This window comes from Hemicordylus capensis, chromosome 2 (assembly GCF_027244095.1).
Source record: "Hemicordylus capensis ecotype Gifberg chromosome 2, rHemCap1.1.pri, whole genome shotgun sequence".
Lineage (NCBI taxonomy): Eukaryota > Metazoa > Chordata > Lepidosauria > Squamata > Cordylidae > Hemicordylus > Hemicordylus capensis.
Genome location: NC_069658.1, coordinates 301,641,280 through 301,655,983, shown reverse-complemented (window position 1 = coordinate 301,655,983; position 14,704 = coordinate 301,641,280). Strand labels below are relative to the sequence as shown.

Genomic DNA, 14,704 nt, shown 5'->3' with positions numbered 1-14,704 from the left:
TGGTACAAATTGCTGCGGATTAAAACTGTGTGCTTCCGGCACATGTTATACTTTACTTGGGAGACTGTAGACCATTTACATGGATTTGAGAATGCAGCCAGAAATAACCCTCATTATTCAAGGTTTGTGAGTAACTACATATTCATCCACCTATAGTGAGTATATTGAACCACCTAATGGTGCAGCGGGAAAATGACTTGATTATCAAGCCAGAGGTTGCTGGTTCAAATCCCCGCTGCTATGTTTCCCAGACTATGGGAAACACCTATATCGGGCAGCAGCGATATAGGAAGATGCTGAAAGGCATCATCTCAGACTGCATGGGAGGAGGCAATGGTAGACCCCTCCTGTATTCTACCAACGAAAACCACAGGGCTCTGTGGTCAACACCAACAACCACAGGAGTCAACACCGACTTGATGGCACACTTTACCTTTATAGTGAGTATAAGGTCTACACAAGAGGTGAGAATGAGGTGGTAGAATACTGAGGCAGTAGGTGGACTAAACAACTTCAGGCTGAGGTGGGGAAATCCAGCTTTGAATGCTCCTCCACATAGATTACACCTTGCAAATAAAAAGCTAGCGGTGCAGGAAGGAATATTCCCTTTTCCTTTTTTCCTTTTTGGAGATAATTTAACATGTGGCAAAAGTGAAAAATGTGGTCCCCCCCCATGTGAAGTGTGAATTGACAGGTCATTCTAGCACCTCATTCCTTGGTGTGTGTAGACTAGGCCTAAGGCTTGACTCCAGGAGTGATGTAGGAAAATGGTGGTGGTTTTTTTTAAGTTCTTCTTTTAGGCCAGAAACTATTAGTCTAAATATGTGTCTAACTAGTCTAAAAGATGAAGGCTGGTGATATTTTGCTGTGATTGTAAGGTTCCCTTATCTGTGTATAGAACAATTGTGGGGGATGTCCATCCATGCTGTTGAAACAACACAAACTATCTAGCTTTGGGCTAATTGCTCCTTTAAAATGCCCTCCTTGAAGTTTCCGTTGCCCAGCGCAGTATAAGTTTTGAGCAGTAGGGTGGTACAGTAGTTTCATTACCGGACTGCTGCTGTTAAATTTAATTTCATCTGGTTTCTCTCTCTCTCTCTCTCTCTCTCTCTGTCACACACACACACACACACACACACACACACACACACACACACACACTTTTTCTTGATGCAAATTCATCAATGTGTGAAACAAAACCATCTAATAAGTGAGTGTGTGTGTGTGTGTGTGTGTGTGTGTGTGTGTGTGTGTTAGGAAAGAGGGAAGGACTTTGCTGCATTCATTTTGGAATTAATTTTAGAATTTATGAGCCGATCTGCATAAAAATCTGAAGTGCGGGCAAAAGAAATGCTGCACCAAATGTTCCTCTGACTGATGACAGAAATTGCTCAGTGCTCTGAATTCCACCCGCACCCCACGCCCTGCCAGCTTGGGTATTCAGCATTTTTCCCTTTGGGAATCAGAGCCACAATGAAGAAGCTGTAATTTTGGCTCAATAATATGGCACTGGGCCACCTATTCAGATCATTTTATCATCAGTGCCTATTGCTGTTCTAGTTCTGTTTCTTAAGGGATAATTATGAATTTCAATAGCCCAGTGAAGCACAGAATCCTTATCTGGCAATAGACATGTGGGGGAGGGCTAATAATTATTTTTCTATTTTTAATTGCATTGGGTCACATTCTTACAATTTGCAATCAGTTCTTATTCAGGCTGTGAACATAGGAAGGTTCCTACTGGTTCAGACCATAGATCCATCTTGTACAGCAACCTGTTCCCCACAGTGGCCAGGCAGCTGCTTCTTGGAAAACCACAACCAAGGCATGAAGTTAGGAGCCCTTCACCACTGTTCCTCCCCCAGCTGCTGGTATTCAGTGAAATATTGCCTCCAGACTGAAAGATAATGAGCTGGGTCTCACGATCAGTGAAACCCGGTTTGGGGAGCTCAGCGGGGAGAGCGGGCTAAGCCCACAATCACTGCAGACGGGATCAGGGTGGGAGCCCTGGGCAGCCAGATCGGCTGCTCACACGATTGCCAGCTCCGTAACGGAGCTGGCGGGGGCTGAGGAGTTCGGGGGCCGCGTGGCCTCCAGAAGCACCAGTATGCCCTGCGCAAGCGTGTAGGGCATACTGGAGAGACCCCTGAGTTGGGAGGCTGCTTTTCAGCCTCTCACCAGGGGTCTACTCATACGTAACCGTGGCGCGGAGCCGCACCGCAGCTACTCACAGTTTAAAAAACCAGATTTGCAGAGCGCTTGCTCTGCAAACCCGGTTTTAGGGGCAGGCTGCTTGAGCGGGTTATCCGCTTAAGAACCACCAGGCTCGCAGCTGAGCCCGGTGGTTCTCCCAATTGTAGAAAATCAGGCTAGTGGAGGCTAGCCCGATTTTCTACAATCATGTTAATAGCCTCTCTATGTCACTTTCTTAGCAAGTAGCCATGCATAGATTTGTTGGAGCTAGGACCCTGGCAGCATCAGGGTCTCCACTACAATGTCTCATAGTGACCACTGAGTGGGGTGGGTTAAGGTCATGGGTACAGATCACAGATTAAGGTCAAGTGCTGGACTCCTCCCCTCTTTGTTCTTCCAGTGTTAGTCTCCATTTTGTCTCTCCAGAGATTGCTTTGGTCTCTCTCTTCAGCCATGAGCTACAGCTGAAATAATCTGCACACTTTTTCATATTTGTTTGTAACCTTTTCTTTAAATACATCCTTGTAGTTCTTCAGTACTAAAGAACTGTCTCAAGACCTCTTGCTTTGCTGCTTTCTCACCAAACTAGTTTTGCTTTTCTCTTTGGGGACTGAACTGCCATTCTTCCCCTACAAGATTCTCTTTCTCCACAAATGTGCCTAATCCCTTTTTAGAGCCACTTTGTTTGTTTGTTAAATTTATAGAGTGCCCCATCCAAAGGCTCTGGGCGATGCACAACAAGTTTAAAAAGACAGAAAAACAAACACCATTTAAAACACACTGCTTAAAACAATTTAAAAACAATTCAAAACCATTTAAAACCAATTAAAATACTTTAAAACAATTTAAAAACCTGGGGGGGCAGGCCAAACAAGTAGGTTTTAAGGGCTCTGTTAAAGGCCAACAGCGAGCCTAAACTGCGGATATCTGCTGGGAGTGCATTCCGTAGACCAGAAGCAGCTACAGAGAAGGCCCAGTTCTGAGTCGCCACCAGACGTACCAATGGTAACTGGAGATGGACCTATCCATGTGATGGGGATCATACAGATCCCCATACACTTAAGCTACTATCTCTCACACCATCCTGTGGCAGGGAATTTTATAAATTATTTATATGTTTATGAGGAAGTACTTTCTTTGTCTGTCCTGAATTGAAAGAGAGGATAGAGGATTGGGTGTGTGTGTGTGTGATTCAGTTTCTCCACACATATTTCCTGTTCAGCTTTAGTCCTATTTTTTTCTAAGCTAAGAAGTCCTATGTGCTTTAACCTCTTGATCATTTTGGCTGCTCTTTACTGTACATTTTCCAGTGCTGTGATACTAATTTTGAGATGGGTGACTATACACAGCTGCACCATAGATTTTATATAAAGACTTTGCAATATTGTCCATCTTATTTTCAGTTCCTTTCCTAATAATAGTGTCAAATTTGCTTTTTTCACAGCTGCCACATACTGAGTTGGTCTTTTCATTGAGCTTGCCAGCACAACTCCAAAATCTCTTTGTCACTGTCAGTTTAGACCTTGTTGGTGTATACAGTATATGACGTTAGAGTGCTTTGTCCCAGTGTGCTTTTGCATTTTCGTTGAAGCTTCTGAGTTGCTGTTAGGAGGTTTTTAATTGATTCATTACTTTTTTTTTTAATCACTGAGGTTTTGTAGAGGGGGTGGGGAGAAAAGCATAAAAGTGGATAGGGATTCAATTTCAGTGGCTGGACTCCAGCAGATGAGATTCAGAAATGCTGTGTTTTATAGTCATGCATCTCTCATGATGGTTATTCCCCTAATACTCCCTTTCCCAGGTTAGGGCGAAATTACTGAAATTGACACGTTATCTTCCCAGCTTCTACTGATTATGTATTTCCTCTCTTTGTACTGCACACATCACCCTTTTGATCATTTCCTTAACTGTCAGGCATTTCCTCTACTCCAGTGTCCAGATTTGTATCAAAACAGCTGCTGTCTTTGAACCAGAAATAAACTTTTAACCTCTCCCAGTCTAATCCACATCTCCTTTCAAGCTAGATGTTCTAGTTACTGACAGTAGAATGTTGGGAGCCAGTAATTTTTATGTAATTCCTGGGGTAGGGATGTGTTTCTGTATGTGTGCATATATACAATGTTTGTGTAGTCATGATAACTGGCAGACATTCTGTCAGACTGCCAGTCACTGAGTTCCTTACTCTGAGCTGTGAAGAGGTGCATCCCAGTCCATCAAGGGAATCCACTCATGGATGCAGGTTTACACTCATGGCAGTCCTTCTGGACCTGTTAAAAACAGGGACTTGAACCCAGGTGTCCCCTTCCCCCTCCAGCAGCTCATCAGCACTGTCAACGTTAGCTAACTTTGACTGCAGCTTACATGTAATGATGATCTGTCTGGGCAAGGTGTGTAGGCAGATCATCTTTACATGTAAGCAGCACTCTTTGATCAGGACCAGAGTGGTCCAGCCTTTTGTTTATATCTTTGTATAGACCAGACAGATATTATGCCATAGGTCCTAACATGATTGTTGCAACACTAGATTATTGAACATTCTGTATATAGAGCTTTCTGTACATGAGCTACATATATAATCTTACATTTTCATTTATCAATGTAGCCCTGCCTAAAGCATCTTTACATGAAAGTTGTTACATCTGATGTAATAGGTTGCTTTTCCATTCCCCTCCACAGTTGGCCATGGGCAGAGTGAAGGAGACCGTATGGTTGTGTCAGACTTCCATGTGTTTGTCAGAGACAGCTTGCAGCACATTGACCTCATGAAGAAAGATCATCCAGGCCTCCCTCTGTTCCTTCTTGGGCACTCCATGGTAAGCATACTCAGCTATCCCTACTTGGCAAAATCTTAGCAACCTGTCAGATAGTAGAGGGCAGGTGTTGTTGTTTTTTTAATTTACTGTGACCTTTTCTGTCTCTTCCCTCCCTAACTTTAATTGTATGTATGTATGTATGTATGTATGTATGTATGTATGTATGTATGCTAAAAGCCATAATTGCGTTAGTCGTTTGTGAACAGACATAATTGTGAGAGATGAATAATGTGTTATACACACACCCCATATCTTATTTCCCCTTGAGCATCAAACAGCTGTCACACTGGAACTTCCAGAAATAGAACGTGGAAGCAAAATGTAAGTCCTCTCAAGCACTTTGTTTTTAAAAGGGAGGCTGTACCCACATGAAGCGTCTCAAGAGCTTGCCCGCAAGCCCTGCCCTGGTGATGATGTGCTCCGGAGCCTCACCCCCCTGCTAAACATACTTACAGTGTGTGTTTGTACAGCAGTAACACTGCAAGCATGAAGAGATTCTTTTCGTGATCTGGAAGTCTGGGGTGCCTATAGCCCTTGAAGAGACCTAGTGATGTCCTGGCTACTCTCTAGACCTCCCCATGGACACCACTCTTCCTAAAATATTAAGAAGCCAAACATTAGGATGGTCCATCCGAAAAGGCTGCTGGACCCAGTGGGATTTCAAAAGGCCTTGGAGGATTTTGACATTGGTGCGGCCGGTGATTCTGTCAATGCCCTGGTGGGAACCTGGAACAGAAACTCAACAGGGCAGTAGACACGATTGCTCCTAAGCGTCCCTTCCGACCTGCTGCAAAAAGGGCCCCTTGGTATACTGAGGAGCTGCGGGGGCTGAAGCGGTTGGGTAGGCGACTAGAGCGCAAGTGGAGGAGAACTCGGTTCGAATCTGACAGGATTCGGCATGTGACCCATTTGAAGGCTTATGCAGTGGGAGTACGCGCAGCAAAAAAGAGATCCTGGTCTGCGTGCATTGCGGCTGCAGGTTCACGCTCGGCGGAGCTATCCCGGGTTGTGAGGAGTTTGGTTTCGCCTCCTTCTACTTCCAATCAGTCCCCGGGGTTGCTCTGCTGTGATGCCTTTAATGGGTTCTTTGCGAATAAGATCTCCTGTATTTGGGCTGACTTGGACTCCACTATTTTTGCAAGGTCTATGGAGGAGGTGTCCAGCAATCCTTCTTGCAGTATTAGATTGGATCAGTTTCAATCTGTGACTCCTGAGGATGTGGACAAGCTGCTTGGGGCGGTGCGGCCTGCCACCTGTTCTCTGGATCCTTGCCCGACTTGGCTGCTTCTATCTAGTAGGGAGATTGTTGGAGATGGCCTAATTAATATCATAAATGCATCGCTGAGGGAGGGTAGGGTGCCCCCCTGCCTGAAGGAGGCAATGATTAGACCACTCTTAAAGAAGCCTTCCCTGGACCCCTTAGCGATGGACAGCTACAGGCCAATCTCCAATCTCCCTTGGTTGGGCAAGGTGATTGAGAGGGTGGTGGCTGACCAGCTCCAGGCAGTCTTGGAGGAAACTGATTATCTAGACCCATTTCAAACTGGCTTTAGAACGGGCTATGGAGTTGAGACAGCCTTGGTCGGCCTGATGGATGACCTTTACCAGGGAATCGACAGAGGGAGTGTGACTCTGCTGGTTCTTCTGGATCTCTCGGCGGCGTTCGATACCATCAACCATGGTATCCTTCTGGATCGCCTGGGGAAGTTGGGGATAGGGGGCACTGCTTTGCAGTGGTTCCGTTCCTATCTCTCGGGCAGATTCCAGATGGTGGAGCTTGGTGATAGATGCTCCTCAAAACGGGAGCTGTTTTATGGAGTCCCTCAGGGCTCCATTCCGTCACCAATGCTTTTTAACATCTACATGAAACCGCTGGGTGAGGTCATCAGGAGGTTTGGTGCTGGGTGTTATCAGTATGCTGATGACACCCAAATCTACTTCTCCTTTTCATCCCCAGAAAATGGCACTCATTCTCTAAATGCCTGCCTACAGGCAGTAATGGGCTGGATGAGGGAGAACAAATTGAAGCTGAATCCAAGCAAGATGGAGGTGCTCATTGTGGGGGTTCAGAATCTAAGGGGTGAGTTAGATCTTCCCGTGCCGGATGGGGTTAGACTCCCCCAGAAGGATCAGGTGCGTAGCTTGGGAGTACTCCTGGACCCAGGCCTCACCCTGGTATCTCAGGTGGAGGCCATGGCCAGGAGTGCTTTCTATCAGCTCCGGCTGATTCGACAGCTGCGCCCATTCCTCAAAGAGGATGACCTCAAAACAGTGGTGCATCAGCTGGTAACCTCCCGGCTTGACTATTGCAATGCGCTCTACGTGGGGCTGCCTTTGTACATACTCCGGAAACTTCAGTTAGTTCAGAATGCGGCAGCCAGATTGGTCTCTGGGGTAACCCAGAGAGACCATATGATGCCTGTTTTGAAACAGTTACACTGGCTGCCGATATGTTTCCGGGCAAAATACAAAGGGCTGGTTATTACCTTTAAAGCCCTGAATGGCTTGGGTCCAAGATATCTTAGAGAGCGCCTTCTTTTACATGATCCCCACCGCACGTTAAGGTCATCTGGGGAAGTCCATCTCCAGATACCACCAGTTCGTTTGGTGGCGACTCAGAGGCGGGCCTTCTCTGTAGCTGCTCCTGGGCTGTGGAATGCACTCCCAGCAGAAATTCGTAATCTCAATTCTTTACTGACCTTCAAGAGAGCCCTTAAAACCCATCTGTTTGGCCTGGCCTTTCAGGGTTTTTAATTTGTTTTAATTGTTTTAATGTTAACCTGGTTTTCAGGGTTTTAATTGGTTTGATTGTTTAATTGTTTAAGATGTTTTTAAATTGGTGTTTATATTTGTATTTTTGTTTTAATAGTTTTTAATGATTTCTGTTTTTTAATTGGAAACCGCCCTGAGCCAGCTTGGAAGGGCGGTATAAAAATCAAATCAAATCAATAAATAAAAGCATATTTTTTTGGTAAGTGTTTTATGCAAATTTAAACTTGTTACTTCCTGAACGGGGGCTGCTTGGGACTCTGATTTGGTTAAAACTATTATTGCCACCCTCTTATTGGCTGCAGCCCAGGAAGTAGCAAAAGGTCCATGCCTCACTTATGCAAGAGATGCTTTAAATGCATAAGGCCACAGGTTCAGTCTCTGGCATCTCCAGTTAACAAGGAGGATTAGGCAGCAAGTAATATGAAAGACCTCACTCTGCCTTAGACTCTGGAGAGTCTCTGCCAGTCAGTGCAGACAATACTGGACTAATGGTCCGACTTAGTATAAGAGTTTTATATATTAACTGACATAGGCGACACAATACGCATGACGGATCTGTGACTGTGTTCCTTTCCAGACCTTCTTTATTGCGTAAAATAAGATTAAAACATGAGAAAACAAACGTAAACACGTCCGCCTCAGTGTTCGATATTCCACTGTTTAAACCCATTCTTATGAAGTTTTAATTGTTTTGATAGTTTAATTGTTTTTTAAGTTGTTTTAAATTGGTATTTATATTTGTATCTCTGTTTTAATTGTTTTTAATGTTTCCTGTTTTAATTGTAAACCGCCCTGAGCCATTTCGGAAGGGCGGTATATAACTCAAATAAATAAATAAAATAAATAAATAAAATTCGCTCATACAGAAGCCTATGCACATATTATGTTCAGTGCATGTACAATTTGTGTGCAGTGAATGTACATACAAATCTGTATGCACATACAGTTATTCTCACTTTATGCTCAACGCTTGTGCAGCAGTACATTTCCTACTGTTACAGTACACATTCTATCTGTATCCTGCATTTCAGGGGGCCTGTCCCTAGATTCATTTCAAACAAAACCATGTATATACACATACAACAAATATTTATATACTGCTTTTCAACAAAAAGTTTCCAAAGTGGGTTGCATAGATATAAATAGATAAATAAAATGTATGCATGTAAAGACCTGAATGCATGTACAATGTACTTTATAAAGAGAGAGAGAGAAAGAATATACTAGCATAGGGCTCTAATAGAGTCCTAAATAACCTGCCAATGACCATTTTCAGGAGAAGAGATATACCCTATTCACCTGTCAAGTCCAGTCAAGGATTGGCTTTATTTATATGTGATGGTACAAGCAGTGATTTGCCAAGGAAACCCAGAATTAATTTCTGATCTATAAGCCAAAAGGGTCCATAGAATGCCATGCCGGGATGCTACCCTTGCCTCTTACCTCTCAATATAATTGCCCTTGTTTGGCACAGCTAAGCAAGGACGAAGAACAACTATCACTGGAAGGCTAATGGCCATTGCTACCTCAGTGGTAGGACTGGAGTAGAAACCCAGCACTGGTAGTCCTTTTCACAGGGAGAACGGGAAGGAAGGCTGCTTGCATTTACCTCCCTGGAGACGGCCAAGCAGGCCATCCTTGGTGTGCTTCCTGCACCCCAAATGAGGAGGGATCCGGGGCTGGAACTTATTATTCCAGCCTCTGGGCTTCCCATAGTGCAAGATATGGCATGGGGAGTGGAGGGACCCGCAAGGATCCCGCTGCTTCTTACAACCAGTCTAATCCTGCCCGGGCTGCCCCAGGCAGGGTTAGGCTGGTCGTGAGAACAGCCTCCTTGTCCAATAAGATCAGGTCGTTAGTTAATGGCCATGGATATATTCTACTCACCAAAAATGATGCCCCCTCTGTCTCTCTGGAATGCTACCATGCTATTGGCCATCTCCATTTCCCATGGCAATGTGCTGCAGAGACAATGATACACTGTGTGAAAATTCATTACCTAGACTCTACATTAAAGCTGAGCCAGGATTAATGATGGGAGTGCTTTGCAACTGGGGGGGTGTTCAAAATAAGAAATTCAGGTCTGGCTTGCAGTGGGGTTTGCCACCTGATGCTAACCAAGTGCCCCTCCCCAAAGGCAAAAAACATTCCTTTAAAGGGGGAGGAGGTAATCAGTGGTGGCAGGGAGGCAGAAAAAGCCTGGCAAAGACCGTCCGGAGCACTCAGGACTGTCCTTTCCATTCAAGAGGACGGAGCCAAGAAGGCCTCTCTTTTGTCACTAGCATATCTTCCTTGCCTCTCTTCTCAAATGTAAGTGAGTTTTTTGGACAAGAGGACTGAAATAATTGTTTTTTGAGGAGATTTTTTCATATTCTTTTTAAAAAGCAAATGATTTTCAGGGTGCGCTGAGGGGATTTTATCTATAACTAATCAGGAAGGAAGGATGTGTTCATTTGCATAAAGACAATTTCTGGTTTGAAACACATGGGATGTCTGTAAAACATGCTTCAAAATTCTTTTTGTAGTTTGCTTTTAAGATCTGTAGCAATAAACAAATTTTTTAATCCTTATCCAAGTAAAGTCATTTATTTATTTAAAAGTTTTTGAGCCACATTTCTGGTATCTTTAAAGGCAAATTCTCCTTACTGCTGCTGTCTAGAAACAGGATAGTGACTTCACAGCTCTATGGAAGATCACCAAGAATTTCCCCTGGCAACTAATTGTTGGTGATTACTGAGTACTTCTAGTTATGATCCAAAGCTGCGTCCACTCTTGAATGGGGCACAGTTTCAGTTATAAGAGAGGGATAGGCCAGAAGCAAGTTCATCACCCAGTTTCCTAGTTGTTAGAACTAGACTTTGGTTGTGCCGGCGGGGGGTGGGGGGTGGGGGGAGAAAATAACTGGAGACAATGCTTAAATGAAAAATACTTTCATGAAATGCCCTATCTCCTGCAGGACTTGGGGAGCAAGGAGTCTTCACTCCTGCCATTGTTATCAGGGCATTTCACTGGGGTAGATGCACAAGGGTGTTCTTGTACAAGTTGTGCAAGGGTATTCTTGACCTTGTGGAATATTTGACTGAGATCAAATGACAGATGGTCAGTTGGCCAGTGTCTTAACCCTTGTCAAACAGCATTATGACTAGTGCCGGTCACCCACATGCAGTGCAGTGGAATGTGGCTAGTTGTGCACCACATGTGCTAATGCATCAGTCTAACCCTGCCTGCACTGTTGTGGAATAGCCCTCTACTGCCACAACCTAAAGTTGCACAAGCACAGTTGCACGACACAAATCCATTATTTCCAATGGACGTTGCATCGTGCAACTGTGCTTGTGCAGTTGTATGTCTCAGCTGAACAGGGCTGTTCTGCAACAGCACAGGTGGGGGTTAGACACACACAGCAGCATGGGTGGTTCTCAACCCCCATTGCTATGACTACGACTATGGATATTTATATACCGATCTTCAACAAAGTTTCACTGTGCTGTATATGGGTGACTGTTTGCTTCTGAGAGAGAAAAATAACGTATCTTTAAAAAGAAACGTTAACAAATAGTTGACATTATTTGGTGATTTTAACTAGCTGACACACTATCCTGTTGTTTTAGTTTCCTCTTTGGCTACTTTAAAGAACCTGTCCGATTTAATCTCTCTCTCTCTCTCTCTTTCAAGTTATGTCATTCATTAATTTATCAGGTCTCTCTTGTTTACATAAATCTGTTTTACTCTGTTTTGATCTTGCCTCTTCTTCTCGCATACTTTTCTATAACATTCATTCTTACTTTTCTTACATATAGGCAACAACAGCCTAGCCTTTTGCAACTCCCCCTCCCACTACTGTTTTACCTTTTAGGTCGCATATGAAGTAAATTCTTCTTTTTGTGCTCACATTTTTGCTTTCACCTCTCTCTTCTAAGCACTGCATAACTAACTTTGCTTGATGTATGGGTTTATTTTGAACTTGATTTAATGATCACGTAATTGCTATGCACCAATTCACAGGATGACGTCCTTTGTACAGTTGTGCTTCTCGGCTGTTAAAGAAGCATTGGGGTGCCTTTTGAAGTACAATCATAAGCTGCTCTGCTGAGATTGGCAGGTGAATTGTACATGTGATCACCCTTGTATCCAATGATTTAAGAGCTGAGATTGCCAGCTTCACAGATACAATGATCACACAGCGGGGCTTCCAAAAAAAAAAAAACCCCCACCAAAAAACCGCTCATTCAACTCAAATGAAACCTGACCTAAATTTGACTCTTCCTGTGTGCAATTGAAAATTCAGGTTAACTGCTTTAGCTTGATTGTAGCTCATCACCAAAGCAAATTGGTAAATTTCCTGGGGCAGGAATCTTGTGTCTGTACCTGCCTGTGGAGTTCTTAGACTCTCCCTTTGCTCAGGTATTCCTCTACAGGTACTCATAACAAATGTCACTTAAAACACTGCTTGTTTTTTTGTTGCAGGGAGGAGCCATTGCCATCCTCACCGCGTCTGAAAGACCAAATGACTTTTCAGGCATGGTACTAATTTCTCCCTTAGTAGTTGCAAGCCCAGAGGCAGCGACACCAATAAAGGTAAAAATCCAAGGCATCAGTTAATTTCTGACATACTAGCTAAATGTCAGCTCAGCTTCAGAGTCTATTCCAGTCAAAAGCTTTTTCTTCCACCAGTCCTTCCCCAGTACATGTGGATTTGTACCAAAAAGGGAATGGATTTCAGACCCCTGTTAAGCAGGAAGGCTCATGGTCAGTGCATGTCACATGCAAAATTGGGTAGCAATGCACAGAAAAGTGGTTTTGGGGAGGTGTGAAATGGAACAGAGAAACAGGAGCAAAACCAAAACTCTTTCCCTTGCTGGTAACTTTTCCCTTGCAGCTCTCATAGGAACATAGGAAGCTGCCATACACTGAGTCAGATCATTGGTCCATCTAGCTCAGTATTATCTACACCAGGGGTTCTCAGTGTTGGGTCTCCAGAAGTTATTGGACTTCAGCTCCCATAATCCCTGCCCCAGTGGCCTTTGGTTGGGGATTATGGGAGTTGAAGTCCAATAACATCTGGGGACCCAACATTGAGAATCCCTGGTCTACACAGACTGGCAGCAGCTTCTCCAAGGTGGCAGGCAGGAATCTCTCTCAGCCCTATCTTGGAGATGCCAGGGAGGGAACTTGGAACCTTCTGCAATTCCCAGAGCGGCTCCATCCCCTAAGGGGAATATCTTACAGTGTTCATATATCAAGTCTCCCTTTCATATGCAACTAGGGTGTACCCTGCTTAGCTAAGGGGACAAGTCATGCTTACTACCACAAGACCAGCTCTGTTCCACTAGCTCTCCTTTCCCAGGCTAGTCAGTGATCACTTTCTTTGCATGCAGAAGGTTCCAGGTTCAGTCCTTGGCATCTCCTGAAAGGCCCCTGACTGAAACCTATGAAGAAATGCTGCCAGTCATTGTAGACACTACAGTACAGAGCCAATAGTTGACTTATTATAAGGCACCTTCAATATGCTTTCCCCTAACAAGGCTCCAGATGATATTTGCCTTTGCAGAGTCCCTGCATGAATGGGAGTCTGCTTTGCATTTATCATTCTGTCTGATAACAGAGATTCTATCAGCCTGGTTGGCATGATTGGTGTTTGAGCATGGGGGTAGGATTGGTTGATTTAGCTTAGCTTAGCTTTGTAATTTAGTCTCAGTATTGCATAACACCCGCTTTTAATTTATATAGATTGCACTGAATTGATGTATACATATAAGTTGGGCCTGAGATGTTTTGTCATAGGAGAAGTAGCAGCCAATCTTATAGCCAGTCCTGGATCTCTTAATGGAAGAAGCCTTTGCATGGCTTCTCCGCTACTTAGAGAGCCCTTTTCCACGATCAGGAGAAAGGGCTCAAAAGGGGCAAGGGGAGGAAGCCTCGAAATGCTTGCCTCCCACGCAGATGGTCTCCCTGCCATTGCCGCGTGGCGGATTGCCTGCCTAGACAACTGCCGGCTGCTCCTGACAGCACGGAGGCTTGGGGGCCGGGAGGAACCCTGGAACAAGTGTGCGGTGCATTATGGGCAGCCTCCCGACGCTGGCCAGAGGCGACATGCAGAGCTGCACAACACCGACACACGGTCAGTTAGTCGGGGTAAGAGCATGCCATTCCTTTAACCCTGGCTAACCGACAGGGCCCCTTACAAGGGTTGCTTCTGCACCACTGGTGGGAGCTACATGGCTCCCAGCAGTTTACACATGCAGCAAAGATCGGGCTTAGGCAACCAAGCCCAGTGTTGGCTGTGCATGTGAACAGCCCCAGAGTCTTTGTATTCAGAATGGGACGTTTTCTTAATCCTCATGAATGTGTCTACGCCCTGTTCTATGGTGCAGTGTGCATCAGCATCTTACTATGTACCATTAAGAAGATACGTTAAGGTGTTCTAAAATGAGCTGGGTCTACCAACGTGGTAGAATCCACTTTGCAACACTCAAAGCTTGTTAAGAGTCCGCTTCTCCCCCAAATTTGTATTTGATTACATGTTATAAAGAGACTTTGTAATGAAAATCCTGTTGTGTCACTGACTTCTGTTCCTCAGGAACTCAGTAAGGCCGTATTGAGATCTCATCACCTCAAGCCAGCACTAAGATCTGAGCTTAGACCAAGTAGAGCAGACAAACACTTTGAGGCTGTTCTCACACGCAGCCAAGACCGGGCTAAGGAAGCCAAGCCTGGTCTTGGCCGCTCGTAATAACCGCCGGCAGCCGTGCAGGGATCTCCAAAATGCACCATACACTTGACCCTCCATGCTGCCGAGGAATGCCGCTGGTGACCATTGTGTGCCCAGCAGGGACTAATGGATCATCTGCAGCGAAGGGAAGTTTTAGCATCCTTCCCCACCGCCCACCGTAATCGTGAGAAAGGGCTTTTTGTCTGCAAAGTAA

At 44.7% G+C, this 14,704-nt stretch overlaps 1 protein-coding gene across 3 annotated transcripts in view; it reads left to right on the top strand.

The window, feature by feature from the left end:
- Window positions 1-14,704, top strand: part of MGLL (monoglyceride lipase) — a 121,778-nt gene that overhangs the window by 84,368 nt on the left and 22,706 nt on the right. For 2 of the 3 annotated variants that reach the window (XM_053292778.1, XM_053292777.1), the window contains exons 4-5: window positions 4,870-5,006; window positions 12,246-12,356. In XM_053292778.1, coding sequence (XP_053148753.1) covers window positions 4,870-5,006; window positions 12,246-12,356 — 248 coding nt within the window. The remainder of the gene's footprint in view (window positions 1-4,869; window positions 5,007-12,245; window positions 12,357-14,704) is intronic. The other variant, XM_053292779.1, reaches the window with a different exon arrangement.